Source organism: Cebus imitator, unplaced genomic scaffold (assembly GCF_001604975.1).
Source record: "Cebus imitator isolate Cc_AM_T3 unplaced genomic scaffold, Cebus_imitator-1.0 Scaffold60, whole genome shotgun sequence".
NCBI lineage: Eukaryota > Metazoa > Chordata > Mammalia > Primates > Cebidae > Cebus > Cebus imitator.
In genome coordinates this window covers 3065587-3085338 of record NW_016107375.1, presented here as the reverse complement: position 1 = coordinate 3085338, position 19752 = coordinate 3065587, and the positions used below count along the sequence as shown (strand labels likewise).

The following is a 19752-nucleotide window of genomic DNA, read 5'->3' as shown; positions in this document are numbered from 1 at the left end:
CATATTCTACCATGCTGTCAAGTTCAAGATAGGCCTGTTTCTCTTTCAGTTCTGCCTCCTGCCACCTCCCGCTGTGCTTTCCCCCTTAGTTTCTCTCTAAGCAAATCCAACCATCCTCAAAGTCTGCTTTAGTTTGGGCCTGAGACGAGTTTCAGATCTGGCCTACAGGAAGCCTCTGTTTTGGCCGAGGAGATGAGTCTGGGGTTCCCTTGTCCAGGAACATTTCATGTAATGTAAATGCTCTCATGGTGTCTCTCATATGTCCCACCTGCCCTCCCCTACCCCCGTACTCAGGAATTGCCAATCTAGTACATGTAGTCCTGTGACCAATGGGGAAGCACAGGTCCAAAAAGCCAGAGTGGGGCTGAGTGTGGTGGCTCACACCTATAATCCCAACACTTTGGGAGGCTGAGGTGGGTGGATCACCTGAGGTAGGGAGTTCAAGACCAACCTGGACAACATGGTGAAACCCTGCCTCTACTAAAAATACAAAAATTAGCTGGGTGTGGTGGCTTGCACCTGTAGTCCCAGCAATTTGGGAGGCTGAGCCAGGAGAATCACTTGAACCCAGGAGGCAAAGGTTGCAGTGAGCTGAGATCACACTGCTGCACTTCTGCCTGGGTAACAGAGTGAGACTCTGTCAAAACAAACAAGCAAAAAAAGCCAGAGTGACTTCATGAGGCCCCAGGAAGCAAATTGCAGGCCTAGAATCCTGTTTTCCCCACTCTCGGCCCAAACCAGACCCCTGTCCCACAGCTAGATACCCTGGGAACCCTGTGTCTGTGAAGTGAGAGAACCTTATGGCTGGGCTTGCCTCTTGGCCCTCATGGAATCTGGAAGGACATCCTGCACTGAGAAGGGTATGGACTGGGACTGGGAGGCCTTTGGGGAGCCAGGACTGCATCATCTTTTTCTCTCTGATGCCCAGAGTTGGGTCCTGCACAGCCCAGCTGCTCAGTGACTGAGGGTGCACTGTATCCGGGGGTTGCCATTCAGGATGCCAGGGCTGAGGGCTGGCAACCTCTCCCCCAGTGTCACCTGATGCAGCAGACCTGCTAGGGAAATCCACACCCACCTGCCCTAGAATTCTCTAGGGGGAACTTCCCCCGTGACTGTCCCAACAATGGAGAGTATCCTCCTGCCATCTATCCCATTCAGCCACATTCTGCCTAGTTTCTAAACACTCATAGCCTGGGATTGTCATTACACACACACCCCCACCTATGCACTTGCACAGCAAAAACACTGTGCAGTTGTGTATTCATAAAGAAAAGCCAGAAGCTAGAAGGCATGTTGTTTTCACTGCGTCTGACTTTGTATGTTTTTCTACCGTACGGCACTCACTCTCACCCTGTTGCATTCACCCAGGTACAGAGAGCCCGGCCTCATCGCATACCCACTCACATTCCATAACTCTTCTCCCTTTGCTGCAGATGATGTACTTCCTCCACCGGCACTGCCTTCCCAAACATTGACAGAGATAGGTGTGGAGAATCCAAATGCTTGCAGGGGAGGGCTACGTTCCTGCTTTATGGAAATCTCTGTAGTGGGATCACTTTACCTGACTGAATTGAATAACTGCATAGTGTGCCATGGTTAGAACATGGCCTCTGGGCCACGCTCTCTGTGGTCCCATCCTGGAAACTGGCTCCAGGAATGTGGGCGGGTACTCTGTGCCTCAGTCTCCCCGTCAGTAAAATGGAGGTGGTGATGGTACCATCTGCTTCCTAGGGTTATAGTAACAGTGCCGCACTTGGGCAGTGCTGGCACATACTGTGTGCTGGGTCAATATCTGCTATTGTCATCATCTTTATTCTTGGCCCTTCCAAGAGTCTGACCTCCCCTGAACTGCGGATGTCTCTGGGGCCCTCCCAGAGACAACTTCAGTCTCCCTTCCCACAAGCAGGCTGTTTCCATTTTCTTTTCCACATGGTTTAAAGTGCTCATTATCCCTCTGTGATCTGTTCTGCCAGCAGTATGGTGCACCCTGGCATGGGGCCCCCTAATTGCCAGTGAAAGGGGCTGTCGCAAAGGATTCAACAGTGTTTAAGTGCTAAGAAAAACCCACTGAAAAGGATGATTGTTTTTGATAAGGCTTCTCAGAACCTTGGCATTTCAGCAACCTGGGGGGCAGGGCCTGGGTGATCTCAGGGTTGCAGAGGAGGCTGTGCTCAGAGGAAAGCTGTGGTTACCAGGGCCAACTATGGAATTGCCAACTGGAGAATGTTCTTTAAGAGGCCACTGAGGTTTTGATGGATAGCTGACAGTGCCTGGTCACTGAGTCTGTGCGAAGAAATATTAATGAATGACCCTGGGTCCCAAGGCCAGGATGAGGGGTGAATGGGAAGGAAGATACAACAAGAAAGTGGAGCCACGGTTCCTGCCATCGAAAGAAGAGAGTTAACAGAAAGTGCATTAGCGGAGTATTTCCCAAAAGGGGTTCCATGGAATCCTAGTCCTGCAAAATTCTCTGTGGAATGAAAGGGAAGAGTGGGGCAGATTTCTAGCCAAAAAAGCTTAGGAAAGAAATATTGCATACTCCACTTCCACATATATGAAGTTAACATCCACTGAAGAAGTTCTGCAATCAAAATTTCAACATCTTAATGATTTTCTACATTTTAATAATGTATTAGTAATCTTTTAATTCAGTGTATACCAAACAAAAAGATTATACATAATCTTTTTGAATTTTTTCTGTTAAAACTTGAACATTTAGAGGAATGAGAAATGAGGACCATTTAGAGGAATGAGCCTTTCTAAAAGCATAGTCTGTGAACCATCCCAGCTACACTAAATTTAAACCACCAACCCTCCCTTCTCTCTGTGATTCTGATGCACACTGACATTGAGAGCCAGGGGACTGGTGCTTCTAGAGCGCTCCGGGGAGCTCTGCAGCAGAACAATGAAGAGAGGAGTCAGCCCAGCACTGGAGTGTGCAGGTTATGTGCTGTGAGCGGCATGTGCTGCGGGGTTTGTGGGGCACGGGCTGCTAAGGAGGCTGCAGAGCTAAGTCCCCAGCTAGATCCTAGTGGAAAGGAAGACTCGGGGTGGTGGTGGGGGGTGGGTGCAGAGAACATTCTTTTGTTTTCTGAGTCCAGGAAGAGGATAGTAGCCCAAAGAGAAATATAACTCCATACGTGCTGCAGCTTCGTGTGCCCGAGAGCCCCGTCACAGACGGACAATGTGCAAGCCACACCCCCGCATGTTACCCGTGTGGTAGCTGGAAGCTGAAGCATTGGACTTAAAAGGTGGGGTGCCCAGGACGAGCCGAGCCTAGGTTCCCTTCTTCTCTGTCCTCAGCTTGACAGTCACCTCTCTGTGTGGATCCTCAGTGTGAGCCAGAGGTGAGGGTGGCGGGAGAGGGAGGTGTGTCTGCTTCCTGGTAAGAAGCTCCAGAACTCAGGTGCCTGCCTTCCTACTTCTCTGACTTCTTCGGATATTTGGAGGGTTTGTGGAACAGGTGACATGTCCATGTGTGTGTGTGTGGGACATGTATGCTTGTGTGTGATGTGTATGGATGTGTGGGGTGTATATGTGTATGCATGTGTGCATGGTCTATGTATGCATGGTGTGTATGTGGGTGTGGATATGTATGTGTGTGTATATATGCCTGTGTACATGATGTGTATGTGTGTCTTGTGCATATGTGTATGTGATCTACCTGTATGTTGTGGTATGCAGCCTGTGCATGTATGTGTGGTGTATGTAGTATGTGGCATCACATATAGTTGTGGTATACATGTATACTACATGTATATATGTGGCGTGTGCATTATGTGTGTTTGGTGTGTGGTGTGTCTATGGGTGTGGTGTGTATGTGTGTGGATGGATGTGTACATATATTGTGTAAGTTTGGTATGTATATGCATGTGTGTGTGGTATACACATGTATGTGTATGTACCTGTGTATATGCATGTGTGGCACATATTGTGTGGATGTGTGTGAATGTATGTGTCTGTGTCTAGTGTGTATACACACGTGTATGTATGTGTGTGTGAAATTTGTACATGTATGTGTATGTGGCATGTGTGTGTGTCAGGGGCTGTAAGATTTGAAGGCTGGAGTTCAGGACCTAAGAAGGGGGCTATCCAGGCACTTGTATAGCTGTGAGCATTTGCCTGGCTTTGGAGCCATGTGGCAGGGCTGGTCGACAGAGTGGCCACTTGGGTACTCTGAGCCCAGGGCAAGCGGGCCCTGGGGATGCGTGTGAAGCCGTTGGCCTCCTGGTTGTCTGGTTTAGCTTGGCAGTTAGTAACTCTATTGAGCAAAGCCTGGCCCCCCTGGGCACTGCCTGGGCCACCACCTTAGCATCAAGGGACAGCAAAGAAAAGCTCTGCTGGTGAGACCCTTGCTGTTGTGGGCTGCGGCTGGAAGAAGATGGACGTTTTCTCCACCTGCCAGGCTATTTCTGCAGCCTCTGTTGATAAAAGTTTGGCTTCAGCGGCCGTATGCCTGTCTCATGCATCAAAACAAATTCCAGGGAGGTTTCCTGATTCTTGATATGCACTGCAGTTCTTGTACCAAGTAGACTGGCAATAAGGAGCATGGCCCCTGTGTCCTCTATACCTGCTTCTCCAGAGACTCAGCTTCTCGTCTGCCAGGCCCCAAGTCTTCATGGTGATCTCCTTCCTGATATTCAGACAGAAAGGCCAGTGCCTTGCCCACAGCTCTCCTCCACATGTCCAGTCCTGCTCAGCGGCCTGAGTCCTCATTCTTCCTGGTGCTATTGCCTCCACCTGCCGCCTCCTCCAGGGCTCACGGTTCCGGGGATGCTGCCCACATGATATTCTTTCCTGGAGCTGTGCCCCCAGGGCTCCATGGGACTGCACAGAGATGGGGTCCGGCTCCTTGGTTTGTAAAGGGCTCACCGTGCTGGCACTTCTGCTCCTCAGCTCTGAGCTCAGAGTTGCCATCATCACAGGGGAGGGAATGAGGCAGGAGGCAGGTCAGTGTGAGAGTTAACGAAACTCAAGCCTTGTGGCAAAGAGAGGTGAGAACCGGCCCACAGGCCCAAGGTGGGCTGTGGAACAGAGCCCTGTGGGGCAGAGCGAAAGAGGAAGGAAAAGCAGCCTGGTGCAGAGCTATCTGGCCTAGGGAGGGAGGAGTTACGTGGCTCACGCGGGAGTCAGGAGGCTGAGCCGCAGGGTGAGGGTGGCTTGAGGAGTGGGGTGTGTGCTGGGAATGGCAGAGATATCACTGGGTTCCTTGGCATTTAAATATGGATGTAGGCTATTGATACCAGTTCAGGGGTATGTTCTGTGAGTTGTCGTAAGGAGTTGCAGGGATTCAATGAGGAGAATGTGTGAGTCCGTCACCGGTAACGTGTGTTGGTTGCGCGACTGCCATGGCTCTCAGGAGAGCACCGGTTCCCTCTGTGACTCTACCACTTGCTCCCCAGCTGAGCCCTGGCCCCTCTTCCCAGGACACTGTTCCTCACCCCCAACACGGAGATGACAGCGGCTGACCATGGGGCTGTTCTGCAGGTGCACGGAAGTGTGAGCTTCCTCTGTAAAGAACAAACACTCGCCTGCAGACACAGGCTCTGCCCTGGCTCTTTCCCTCCCATCAGCCGGGGGTGCATTTCCCTGATGCCAAGAATCCCTGATCCCAAGTCCAGAGATTGGTGGGTCCCCCTCCAGGGATGCTGCTTTGGAAGTGCCCAAGTTTGCCCTGCTCGACCACCTCCCTTAGCCCGAGGGTAGTGCCCCTTCCTCCAGCCAGAGACGTTCCTGCCAGCTCTCTGCACAGGGGCCTTGACCCCCTACACAGCTGCTGCCAGTGACTGTTACTGGGACCTGTCCTCCCTCCCTGTCAGTTGAGGAGCACTAGCTGAGATGCCAAACTCCAGGCCAGGAGAGAGATTTATGTGCCCATTGCATGGCCCTTCAACTGCCTTCAAGGTGAATTGCCCTCTTCTTGGAAGAGGCTTTGCATTTCTGGGTTTGGCCATGATAATCTCTACGCAGTTGCACTTTCTCTGTCTACCCACGTTTCTCACTCTGTAGAGGCCTTAAGGGCCTGGAATCCTAGGACAGTAAATCAATCTTGACATCCTAATCTTAAATCAGTCTTCCTTCCAGCCCAGAGGCAGTAGGGCCATGCTTCCTCCTGTTACAGAGTGACATCTCTTCAATCAGTTGGCATGAATTCAAGCTGGACCTACTGTGTGCCTGACTTGGCCACTGTAGGGGCACAAAGAGAAAGAGGCAGTCCAGTGGAGAAGCTTATAGTCTACTTGGGGAAGGTCTAACATTTGTAAAGAGAGCAGTGGCCAAGTGATGATCCACTGAAGCTGAATTATGAGCACCAGAGAACATTGCATATTTAACAGGTCAGGGATTAGGAAGACACGTGTGGAGAAGGAGGGACATCAGGTCACTGGGCTAAAGGGGGAAAATGAACTCCATGCTGAGTGAGGTCTGTAATAGACGCTTTGGAAGTAAGAGTTTTGTCTGCATGTTTGATTTTTCTTTTTTTTTTTTTCGTCTTTGCTTTCTATGTTATTTTGGGCTATTCTGGATGATAATTACATATGAGGCCTCGGAAGGGGTTGTGAACAAGCCAGTCAACATCTCGGGAGGCAGGGGCTGTCCCCTTGGGGATTGTGTGATAGAAGGCGAGTCTTTCCAGCTAATCTGGAGTTTCAGAGTTGCATTTGGAGCAAGCGGGGTCCCAGGAGTTGGGATGGGGAGGATGTGAGACGACTCCAAGAAAAGGGAGAGACAGTGATCCTAGAACATTAGGGGCTGTCTGCTTGGAGGACGGGCAACCTGCTATAATTGATTAGTGATGTCTGCCACTGGCAGGAAAGGGGATACTAGCAGCACACATGCCAGTCAGAAGGAACCCATTTACAGGCCATGGCATTTCACTCTGGGATCTCTTTATTTAAATATGAAGAATCTGAAGTCCAGACTGGTGAAGTGACTTCACCGAGGTCACACAGCTTATTGAAGCAAGAGGAAAACACATGTTTGAAGAAGATGTTGAAAATCTCTTGCAGTATATGTCAGGAGCACTGAACTTCCAGCTCTGGGAGGCGGGGGATGTCCCTGTCATCAAGGGCCTGTGGTCTCCTGCAGGAGAGAGGTCACAACAAGAAAAATAAGAGAACTGCAGAAGGCTGGCTCTGCTGCCGTAAGTTACCCACATGGATGGCAAGTTCAGGGCAGAGCAAGGTGATTGTAGTTTGGGAGGCCAGAGGTACTTCCTGGCCTAGCCAAGCTTTGACAGATGGGGCACATTTGGAGAGGGCAGGAGGGGAGCAAGGCCCAGTTGACAGGTCATGGTCACTAGCAAAGGGGATTACAGGGATGGGACAGGAAGGGCATGGAGAGGAAGCACCCAGAGTCATGGTGGCCCCAAATGTGGTTGATTTGCAAGAAAAATTGTGTGAGCTCTCAGAGCATCCTGGAATAAGGAAGTTCCAAGTGACTTAGAACTGCAGGCTGCAAGCTGTTGATCCCCAGAGGGAGGGACCAGTCCTCATGGTATCAGTGAGACCCAGGAAGGCTGAGGGACTTGCCCAGACAGACAGCGCAGGGGGTTCTCCCCAAACAGTCCCCTTGTCCCTTCGACCCCCATGATCCCTCCACCTCTCCTCCAGGCCCTCATTACCTCCTGCCTCCTGTCTGTGGGGGCTGGAGTGCCTGGTCCCTTCTGCTTGGAGGCTGGACTGTCCAGCCTTTCTGGTTGGTGTGCCCACTCCTAGTTAATCAAAGCTGCTCGCTCTCTGTCGCCCTCTCTCTGGAAGGTAGATTGGTTCCCCTTCCTGTTACTCTCTGAGTTCTTTGACCATGCATTCGTAGTTTGCCTGTTACTGAACATAATTGGTTCTCTTTTGCATCTGGGTTCTTTTGTTCCCTGCATGTTTGTGATGTTTATTCATGTTGTTGCTTGTTGTTTTACTTTATTTGTGCTCACTGCGGTGTAACACTCCAGCACGTGAACATACCACAGTTTATGTTCATTCATGCCGATGACAGGCATGTGGTGGGCTCCAGTTTGGAGCTATCGTGGCTGGTGCTGCTGTATACACTTTGTGTACACGTCTTCTGGGGAGCATCTGGGCATATTTCTGTGTATTTATACCTGGGAGTGAATTCCCGGGTCATGCAGCAAGCACACGTTCAGCTCGGGTGGATGCGGAAGTGCTGTTTTAAAGAGTGTGACAATGGAAACCAGACTGCAGGGGTAAGAAGGGCTGGAGCGTATCAGGCGTGAAGTCAGGGGATTGGAGAAGTTTCCAGGGAACTTACCAGCCAGAGGGCAGAGAAACCGAATCACAGAACCTGCACTGAGTAAAGAGGTTTCTGTCTCGGGGGTGGGTCATGTAGGGAACACCAGAGCATGGGTTTGACTCAGAGAAATCCAGTCGCTGGTGTAGCCTTGGTTGGTGGGGGCTTCTGGGGAGTGGTGCTGAACTTTGAAGGAGGTCAGTGTCCATGGGCCTGGCTCTGCAGAGCCCCTGCCTGGGGAGAAGCGTCTGCCATCAGGCTGGCAGTGGTAGTAGAGGCTCCAGGTGGCACAGAGCCCCTGCTGGGTGTGGAGGCTTTGAGGAGAGAGCGATGGGCTGGGGGCAGCAGGGGCCTGGGCCCTTCTGTACACTTCTGCAAAACCTCAGCGAAACGAGGGCCCATGCCTGGGGGGAGGCCAGAGTCCCCCGACTCTGACTGGGTGCACTAGCTACCACAATCATTTGGGGGCTCACTCCAGCCTCCTAGCCACCCAGGGGGACAGGGAGGCCTCTGCTGCTCTCTCAGGCCAGGGTCCCAGGGAGGCCCACATGTTCTCAGTGTCCTGGCCGAGCAGCTAATGTCAGCCCTTTCACCCCATCTCTTCCAGAATGGCAGCAAGGACAGCTCTCTGGACATGCTGGGCACAGACATCTGGGCAGCCAACACCTTCGATTCCTTCAGGTAACCTCCTCCTCCTTCCCTGTGGTGTGAGGTCCAGCCTGGGACCCCAGCTTCCTTGCAGGGCTGAGTGAATACTGATAGTTAAGGAGCAAGAGGCGGAGAGAAGCTGAGTGGGGGCTGTAGGAAGGGTGGATGGAGAGAAGGAGGCCAGAGAGAGGAGGCACTGGGGGTCAGAGGAGACAGCGGGGGCACGGGGAGGGCCTCTGGGATGGGACTGCAGAGGCTGGGCCCCGCTTCCCAGTCGCCTGCCTCGTCTACCTCAGGGTGGCTGGGGCATCATTTTGAGCTGCTTATCAGAGGCTGGAGCCCAGTGTTTGGCCCTTGCTGTCCCCAGGCTTCCTCAAATCTGGGCACGAAAACGGGCAGATGTTGCAGGAGCCGCTGTGCAGTGGGCATCAGGCCCACGCTTGTTTCATAAGCACACATTTTCCCACAGCAGCGTGAGGAAGGTGAGGGCTGGCACCTCCATTCTGAGGGTCCCCGCCTGGCCCTGGGCAGCCCCTTTCTGCAGATCTGCCTGCCAGTTTCAGCCTCCCCTGGTTCCATGAGTAACTGGGCTGTCACCCTCTTGCCTTGATTTCTCACTCTCCCTTGCCCTCTAGTGGTGCCACCTGGGACCTGCAGCCCGAAAAGCTGGACTTGACCCAGTTCCACCGGAAAGTCCGACACACGCCCAAGCAGCCCCTGCCACACATTGACCGTGAAGGGTAAGGGGTGCTGGGGCTCTTACACAGGGTGGGTGGGGCAGGGGATGGGAGTGGCCTTTGCCTCCACAGGGAGGCTGCTCTGCTGCACGGGGGACTCAGGAGGCTAATGCCCCAGGATGCTCTTCCTCTGTGGCTCAGAGCTGCAGGCTCACTGGCTTCTCCTGGAATCCCTCTGTTCCCCTCTGCCCAGTTTCCTCTAGCCAAGCCAACCCCGCCTGCTTCTGATCACCCACAATGGCCCTGCTTGTCAGTAATCCAGGCCAGTGCAGCAGAATCATCTGGGCAGTGGCACAGAGGGCAGGCCCACCCCTGAGTCTCTGATTCTGTAGGTACGGGCTAGGATGTGCATTTCTAACAAGTTCCCCAGGGCATGCTGATGCTGGTCCAGCAACCACACTTGGGGAGCTGCTGGGAAAAGGAGATATGAACCCATTCATAATGGAGACTGCATAGGAGAAAAAAGACTAAACTATGTGGTGTGGACATATAGACACTAGGAAGTATAAAGCATGATGCCTGGTGTAGGGTTGAATCAAGTCAGTGCAAACAGGGTTAGAAAAGAGAGCACTTTAGGCTGGGCGCGGTGGCTCACGCCTGTAATCCCAGCACTTTGGGAGGCTGAGGCAGGTGGATCATGAGGTCAGAAGTTCTAGACCAGCCTAGCCAAGGTGGTGAAACCCTATCTCTACTAAAAATAAAAAAATTAGCTGGGCATGGTGGCAGGCACCTGTAATTCCAGCTACTCGGGAGGCTGAGGAAGGAGAATTGCTTGAACCCAGGCATCAGAGGTTGCAGTGAGCCAAGATCGTACCACTGCACTCCAGCCTGGGCAATAGAGTGAGACTCCATCTCAAAAAAAAAAAAGAAGAAGAAAAGAAAGGAGAGCACTTTATAGGATGAACTATCTGGGAAAGGCTTCAGGAGGGAGACTTCCCTGGGCAGCTCCAGTCTCTCCTGTGTGCCCTGGGAGCACATAGCTGGTTAAGTCAGTGGGGAAACTGAGGTCTGGGGGGATTGAAATGATGGTGCTGCCTGATTGACTACCGGTGTCCAGTGGGGCCTGCATGTGGAAGGCAAGCTTGCCAAAGGTGTCTCACCAGTCACCAGAGATTAACTAACTTCCTGGCACAAAAGTGATGAATGACTATGAAGGAGAGGAACTCCCCTTATGTTGAAGAACTTTGTCCCTTCAGAAGCCAGAGTAACCAGCCACACCTGTGTCACCAGCTGTGGGCCTGAATTCCTCAGCCAGGCTCACTCTCTGACCAGGAGCCTCCAGATTTGCTGAGGGTCACCTGGGGTCTCCCATGGGCATCTGGATATCTGGCCATCTGGCCAAAGCCTGTCACAGGGAGTCTGAGTGCAGTGTCTGCGGCCACCTCATGGCCAGACCAGGAACTGTGTACCCCTTAGAGTCCTGCCATACTGGGGACAGGCTCCAGGCACCAGTCACTGCAGCGTCCCTGGGAACCAGGTACCACTCGGTTGCCAAGGTTCCCTGCAGCCTGTGTTTCCATAGAGGGACAGAAATCAGAGAAGGCTGTTGCCTTGGAAACCATGTTGGCAGCAGTGACTCAGCTGGTCTGTAGCCACCTTCTGCCCTCCAAACCTGCAGGCCTTGGGGAGATCTGATACCTGATGGGGGCAGGCCTCCCTGCAGGACCCCCACCCACCCACCCCCAGGGTCGCTGAGGTAGAACAGAAGGCTGCGCTTGGAGTGTGCTCAGCTGCACCCCGGCGTGTGCTTGGAGCACAGTGCATACGGTAGGGCCCTGAGGTGTGCTTTACCCCCAGGAGACACTGGGAGGTGGTGTCAGCTGTTCTATTGAGCCAAGTCCCCAGTGCCCTCCTCCCCTGTGGCCCAGGCAGGTGCAGAACACAGAAGACTACACGCAGTTGGTGCTTTCGCAGGCCAGCCTGTCTGCACTGGGCAGATTGATGAGTTAAAAGATGACTGGATGTTCCAGGCCTTTCTCCACCTGCTCACCTGTAACCCAGTCCATCACAGTTGCAGGGACAGATGGGGTGGGAAGCAACCTTTTTCTCTTTTCCCTCATGCCTGTTATACCTTGCACCCCATTCCCCACCCCAGCTCCACCGTGCCCCTTGCCTCCCCCTTGCACCCTGCCCCCCGACATGCTCCAGCCACAGCGAACTTGCAGCACACGTGCTCCTGGCTCCAGGCCTTTGCCTGCACTGCGTCCGCCTGGGACATCCTCCAAATTCCGTGCGTGGCCAGCTCTCCTCTCACTTCTTCCCCTTCGCCCAGAACAGTTCTAGATGCAGTTCCCTAGGGTTCCTGCATCGCTGTCTTGCCCCCGACAGGGCACTGGCTGCTGTGGCTGTGGGGGCTGATTATCCCAGCAGACGCTGAGAGGGCCAGTTCTGTGCTCCGTTCACACCTGGGTCCCAGCCCCTGTCTGGAGCCCAGCACAGAAGCGTTTGGTAAATGGAGAAATGAGCCATCAGGTGGAGCTTGAGTTATCCCCAGTTCTTCTCTTCCACCCAGGTCTTTGCTGCTGTTTGCAGCCCGTTTCTCCTCCTCTGGGCTCCACGGCCTCTGGCCATGGGACTTTTACGTTGCTGATCTCGTGCTGCCCCCTAATGGTGCTCAGGCGCCCAGCCCTGTTAGAGGAGTTTAGGATTTGTTCTTAGAGCCTTCCGCTGTCTGAGGGCAGGGACCAAAACTGATTTGTTTTCTTTCACAGGGCCCAAAACAGAAGCGATGCTTGGTAAATATTTAAACAGTGAATTAGTTACTCTGAAATGTGAGATTCGCATGAACTCTGCGGCTGGAAAATGACCCAGCGTATGCGACATCTCTCAGCATACCCCAGTCGATACCAGTAGTAATAGTAACTGACAGTGCTTACTGTGCACCAGCCGTGCTCCAGGGCCTGTTCTAAGTGCTTGCCTCATTTATTTAAAACTCGCCACCACCCAGAGAGGGAGGATCTGTTATCACCTTCACTTCAATAGATGAAGCAGCTAGGAGACCCAAAAATTAATTTGCACGAGGCTGGGTTGGCTCTAGAATCTGTGTCCTTAATTAATCACCTTCCTGCCTCTTTCCCCAAATGACAGCAGCAATACTAGTGGTAATGAAAGTGGTCATAGTAGTAGTAATATATTTACTTTATTATTTATTTTATTACAATTTTGTTACTATTACCTATATTTACCATTCAACATATTTGTGGTTTTTTTGTTGTTTTTATTTTATTTTATTTTATTTTATTTTATTTTATTTTTGAGACAGAGTCTTGTCCTATCGCCCAGGCTGGAGTGCAATGGTGCAATCTCGGCTCCCTGCAACCTCCACTTCCCAGATTCAAACAATTCTTCTGCCTCAGCCTCCCAAGTAGCTAGGCTTACTGGCGCCCACCACCATGCCCAGCTAATTTTTGTGTTTTTAGTAGAGACAGGGTTTCACCATGTTGGCCAGGCTGGTCTCAGACTCCCAACCATGTGATCCACCCGCCCCAGCCTCCCAAAGTGCTGGGATTACAGGCATGAGCCACTGCACCTGGCCACGTATATGTTTAAGATATATTTAATGGTAAATACAGATAATAATACATAACAAGTAATATACATACACATATATGTAAACATAAACAAGCTAAACATTATAAGCTAGACTATGTGTGTATATGTGTGTGTATATATAAGCTAGACTATATAAATGTGTGTATATGTGTGCATGTTTGTAAATGTGTGTGTAAATGTGTGTGTGTGTGTGTGTGTGTGTGTATATATATATATATATACTGTTTACTGTGTGATGTCACAGTTCTAAGCATCTAAGTACTCCAGATACATCAATTAATTAAATCCTCCAGCCACCTTAAGATGTTAGACACTATTATCCCTATTTAACAAATGAGGAAACTCATTTGATGAAATGAGTACTGAGAGGTTAAACAATTTGTACAAGTCTCCAGTTGGTAAGGGATACAGCAGGGTTCAAACCCTGAGAGTCTGGTTTCGGAATCTGCACCCTTAAATATGCCAAAGATTCAGACCACTGGCTAGGGAGTTGGGGCCAGCCTCTCTGGCCCAAGGGCACGCCCACTCCCAGAGAACATGAAGACAAAGCATACAGTATCTGAACAGGCTTGCTTGACTGACCCAGAGTCAAGCCAAGAAGAAAAGAAGACTGGCCGGGCGTGGTGGCTCACACCTGTAACCCTAGCACTTTGGGAGCCCCAGGCGGGAGGATCATGAGGTCAGGAGTTCGAGACCAGCCTGGCCAACATGATGAAACCCTGTCTCTACTAAAGATACAAAAAAATTAGCCAGGCATGGTGGTAGACCCCTGTAATCCCAGCTACTCAGGAGGCTGAGGCAGGAGAATCACTTGAACCTGGGAGGCAGAGGTTGCAGTGAGCCGAGATCATGCCATTGTACTCTAGCCTGGGTGACAGGGTGAGACTCTGTCTAAAAAAAAAAAAAAAGAGAAGGAAGGAAGCCCTATTGGGTTTTCTGCTAGCCCCTGCCAGCCTGTGTGACCTTGAGAAAGTTGCTTTGTGTCTCTGTTCACTAATCTTCTGTTCAGCATAATAGGGCAGTGTGGATGGGCTTTGACAGGAGTTGTGACAAGTTTTAGGGTATTCCTTAGCAAGGAGCTTAGCTTCTTTGCCTGGAAGGATCAAGGGGAACTCTGGTTCCTCTCCCACCTCCCTCCAGGTTGGTTGTTGTATTAGGGGAGGAGCCACCCCCACCCGCCCATCTCTAGGGCTATTTCCTCTAGGTGGGACAGGTAATTCTTTGGGGCTTGAAGGCGGGCAGCACCGTATATCTGCTAACTGTCCCTCCTCTCCTGCTGGCCAGCTGGGACAGGAGGCATGAATGAGCCATCCTTCCAACCCCTTTCTGTCTTTTCTGGTCCAGGTGTGGCAAAGGGAAGCTGGAAGATGGGGATGGCATCAACCTGAATGACATCGAGAAGGTCCTTCCAGCCTGGCAGGTAGGTGCAGGGTGGGTTCTCTAACAGCCCACCCCACCCCTGGAGTCCTGATTCTCTTCTTGACCTAACCTAAGCACTCCTGCTGGCTCCTTGTTTTAGCAAGGGGTGTAACCACCTGTATGGTAGTAATAGGTGGGCAGGGGTGGGTACCTGCCATGGTCCAGGGTGTCCCATTGTGACAGTATGTGTGACAGCCTACTTGGAAATGCTGAAGGCCCTGTGGTAGGTCTGATGTGCCCTAGAGATGAAATGAACCATACTCTGGCAACTTGAGGAATTTGGAAGTTTTTATCCCTTGACCTAAAGCCTCTCTGCAGGTGGAGTGTCCTGTGGTGTGTTCAGGTGGGGCTAGCAGGCCTGGAAGGGATTCTAATGTGGCTGGGGCTGTCTCTTGGCTTTTGAACAGCAGACTTGCCCTGTTGGCCTCCAGGTGTCTGCTATGCTTGCTCTTTTTGTTATTGATTGGGCCTCCTTCCTGGAATCACATCCAGGTTCCAGGACAAAGAGGATTCACTCAGTGAAACCAGGTCTCTAGATGCTTATAGTGCTGGACTTTTGGTGGAAACAGCAGGAGTCTAGCTGCTCTCAGGAATGAGATTGGGCCTGCTGCAGGGGTGTATAAGCAGTGGACCCTCCACATGATTAAGCCTGCTGCTGCCAGTGACTGTAACCTACCACCACACTCTACTCCACTGTACCACCCTTCCCTTCTCTCCTGAGACTTCTCTTGCTATTTTATCTATATCCATTCATCTCTTCTTGGTGCCTTTGCCATTTTGTTTCTTTTCTGTTCATGCCTTGAGCCTATCAGTGAGGGACAATAGAGGATACAGTTAAGACCTCAGCAATTTGATTAAGATGTGCCTTGGTACAGGGTTTTTCCCACTTGGCAGTTATTGAGTTTCTTGGATCTGTAGGTTTACAGTTTCATCAAATTTGGAAATGTTTCAGCCATTATTTCTTCTACTTTCCCCCAACCCTGGAGTTCCAATTGTATGTATTCTATGCTTCTTCATCTTTTCTCATGGCTCGCTGAAGCTCTGCTTGTTTTTTTAAAGTCTTTCTTTACTCTCTGTGTTTCATTTTAGATGGTTTTTATTGCTATGTCTTCAAGTTCAGTAATATTTTATTGTAGTGTCGAATCTACTGTTAATCCCATTCAGTATAGTTTTCATTTCAGATATTGTAGTTTTTATCTCTAGAAGGTCATTGTGCGCTTTATATATATGTCTTCTATTCCTCATGCTTTCTCTTCTCTTCTGAAGTATATAGAACCTATTGCCAATAGCTGTTTTAAGTCCTTCTCTAGTAATTGTCATCCACATAATCTCTGAGTCTATTTCGATTTATTGATTTTTCTCTTGGTTATGGACCATACAATTCTTTACATGCCTGGTAATTTGATGTTAAATGTCAGATGTTAGAATCTTTACATTATTGGGTGCTAATTGTTTTTGTATCCCTTTAGATATTTTGGGTTTTATTCCAGATCACAGTTAAATTACATAAAAGCAGTTTGATCCTTTCAAAACTTGCTTTTAAGCTTGGTTAGAGTTGGAAGACTTTGGTGTAGGGCAAATCTTGCTCCATTGCTGAATCAATACCCTTCTGAGATTGCCACCCATTGCTCTGTGTATTAGGAGGTGTTTCCCCTCAGCTGGAGAAACACAAACTATTTGCCCTATGTGATCTCAGTGGATTATTCTATGTATTCCGTGCCTCGGAAATTTCCTTGCACATGGACAAATTAATACTCACCCAAAGACTTGAGGGGCTAAGATTTCTGGATTTCTCTCTGTATGTGGCTCTCTCCTCTCTGGTACTCTGCCTTGCAAATCAAATTGTCTTGGACTCCAGGGATTTTGAACCCTGTCATCTTAGCTCATTGAGACCACCAGGCTCTGCACTGCCCTCCCTGTGTTGCAGACTGGATACTCTCCAGGCAATGAACTGGAGCGCACATAGAGGTCACCTCATTACAAAGAGAAATATGACCACTTTATTGTGGAGAAACGTGGCAGGCCCCAACGTGACCATGTGATCAAGGTAACATCATTAGTGATGAGATGGGTGGACACCATACGCCCCTGATGTGCCACACAGAAAACCCAACATAATTTCTTGGGTTTTCCTTCCAAGAAAGCACAGCCTGAGTCTGGTTGTTCAGAAATGAGTGTAAGGACCACTCTCTATAACTGCTTGGACACAAGAGACAGGGAAAGACTGAGGAAGTCTTCCAGATTGTAGGAGACTGAAGAGGCAAATGACTAAATACGACATGTGTTCCTTGCTGAAATCCTGGACCAGAAGGAAATCCTGACCTTGTTGGGACAGCTGGAGAATGTGATTGGGTCTGTGGGTGGGATGGCAGTTTTGCTTTGATGTCAGCTTCCTGACTTGGAGGCAGTGTGATGGTCATGTAGGCGAGTGTGCTTGACTTTGAGAAATACACACTATGATGTTTGGGGGATATGGGCCTCCTGTCTGCAACATCTCCTCAAATGGCTTAGAAAGAGATTGATGATAATGATATGTAGACACAGAGGGAGAGAGAGGGCAAACGTGGGGAGGTGTTAACAGTTGGGGAATCTGAGTGAGGAGGACATGGATGTTCTTTGTACGTTTCTTGCACTTTCCTATAAATTTGACAGGAGAAATAATCAATCGGTAGGACCAAGGCTGGGACGTATAAGTCACAGGCAGAGTATCAGCTCATGAAACACCCTGTGGGGTGGATCTATATTAAATCATCACTGCTAATGTAAAGCCAGCCTTGACGCAAGAGATAAAAGGGTCAAGTACTCAGAAGTGACCACCATCACTCCATTTCTAAATGTCAAGAGCATTCATCATTGATAGAAGTCCATTTGAGACACCCTGATCTAGGTGAGAAAACAGACGCCCCCCCACCCCCTGCACTAGGTGGGGTGTTAAATGCTTGGTACCCTTTGAGCCAGAAGCTTGGGAGTCATGGCTGGAAAAGTAACAGATCTGACACCTTGTGTTGTTTGGGAGCTGTTTCTTTGCTCCTCTAGGGTACAAAGTGGAAGACCTTTGGTTCCTGCTCAGAAGAGAAAGGAGAGCTGGGCCACTGGCTGGGTGGGAGGTTGGGGGTCAAGGGCTTGGTGTCTGGACCCAGGTGTGGACCCTATGGAATCCCAGCCCTGCCACTGACTAACCCGGAAGTCTTGGGCTAGTTACGTACTCTCACTTTGCCTCAGTTTCCTCCACTGTGAGATGAGAGAAATGACCATGTTTACTTTATGGGGTGGCTGGGAAGATCAAGCACATTCATTCACTTGAGGTACTGAGGATGATGCCCAGCACGCAGTGGGGGCTATGCTGGTCTCTGCTATAATTATTCCCAGGACTCAACACGGCCATCAAGCCCCACCTTCTGAGGGTGGACCAGGCTATGGTGGCCGCCTCTGCTAAGAAGAGGGAGGAGGGGGGATTTCCTGCCCCAACCCCCAGGTGAGTGGTTTCTTGGTGAAGAGGGCATTTCTGCTGGGCAGCAGCTCGGATGATGAACCTTGGTTCGTGGGTTACCCAGACCCTGGTTGATTCTTCCTTTGTGCGGCCTGCCAGGCAGTGGAGACAGATTGGACTAGAGGTCAGAAGAATCCCCTTCTGGACGTCTGCCAGAGCCATGCGTGTGACCTCTCCTCTGTGGGCCTCAGTTTACTCATCAGCAAAATGACACAGTTGTATTAGATCAGAGGTTTGCAAACTGTGAAACCCTCAGGGCTCCTCTGGCATGCCCCTGGGTGCTGCTGGGGGAAGTTGGGAGGCGGAAGCAGCAAGCTGCAGGAGCCCCTAGACCACTTGGGCCCACCCAGACTACTTGGGCCCACCCAGATCACTTGGCCAGTGTCTCTAAATCAGGATTCTAACAGGGTTTCACATGGAGAAATAATTCCACTACTAAACAAATTTTGAGTATCGTCAGACCAAGGCCCCTCTGAGGTTTCACATTCTAGGGTTTTCTTTTCCTTTCTTCTTTTTCAAGGAACAGTAAATCAGTGACCATTCCGGGCTCTCCAGGGCCCACATGTGGTGCTAAGCTCTTAGGGCTGCTAGTAGTGGAGGCCTTCACCCACCATCTCCACTGTCAGTCTAGAGCAGAAGGGCTTTGATAACCGTGCACACACACACTCATTACACACCATCTATCACACATGTACACACACACGTACATGCACCACACACGTCAAGCACACACATTCCATACCGCACACATGTACACATACACAGTACACATACCACACACCACACATGTATGTGCACACACAAGTACATATCACACACATCCGCCCACACCCTACACACACATACATACATACACCACACATATGCACACACACACATCACATGTTTCTATGACACACACTTGGATGTGCTTGTCCTCAGTCAACTATCAGCAGATGAGTCTCAGGCCACAGTGCTGGAGCTCAGCTGCACCTCTGAGCTGCCGAAGTCCTGAAAGCTACATGGTCTGCTCACTGTATTCCTCATTTACTGTTGTGTAACAGTAAATTGCTCAAAGCTTAGCAGCTTAAAACAACAAACAGATATGACCCACAAACTTTCTGGGAGCAGCTTAGCTGGTGATTCTGGCTCAAGGTCTCTCAGGAGCTTGCAGTCAAGCTGATGACCAGGGATGCTGCCATCAGAAGGCACACCTGAGCTGGAAGACCCTCTCCTGTGGCTGAGGGTGGGAGGCCTCAGTTCCTTTGTGGCTGGGGGTGGAAGGCCTGGGTTCCTCCTTGGCTTCCCTGCCACCAGGACTTCTGCATAAGCTGCTGAGTACCCTCAGAATATGGCAGCTGGCTTTCCCCAAAGCAAGTGCTGATGGGGAGAGATAGAGATTCCATCACAGAAGTCATACTCTTTTATAGCCTGATCTCAGAAGCAACAGAGCTTCATGCTGCCATTTGCTGTATGTCATTTGCACAGACCAACCCTGGTACAATATGGGAAGGGCCTACACTGAGGTGTGGATCCCCAAAAGCAGGAATCATGGGGGCTTCTGGAGGCTGGAGACCACACTCACACACTCATTGAATCACACCCAGGAATCTGCATTTCTTTCTTTCTTTTCTTTTTTTTTTTTTTTTTTTTTTTTTTTTTTTTTTTTTTTTTTTTTTTTTTTTT

General features: G+C 50.4%; 1 protein-coding gene across 8 annotated transcripts in view; it reads left to right on the top strand.

Moving 5' to 3' along the window:
• CTIF (cap binding complex dependent translation initiation factor) overlaps window positions 1–19752 on the top strand; it is a 324626-nt gene that overhangs the window by 108209 nt on the left and 196665 nt on the right. For all 8 annotated transcript variants that reach the window (XM_017529666.2, XM_017529665.2, XM_037738958.1 and 5 more), the window contains exons 4-6: window positions 8849–8922; window positions 9525–9629; window positions 14523–14598. In XM_017529666.2, coding sequence (XP_017385155.1) covers window positions 8849–8922; window positions 9525–9629; window positions 14523–14598 — 255 coding nt within the window. The remainder of the gene's footprint in view (window positions 1–8848; window positions 8923–9524; window positions 9630–14522; window positions 14599–19752) is intronic.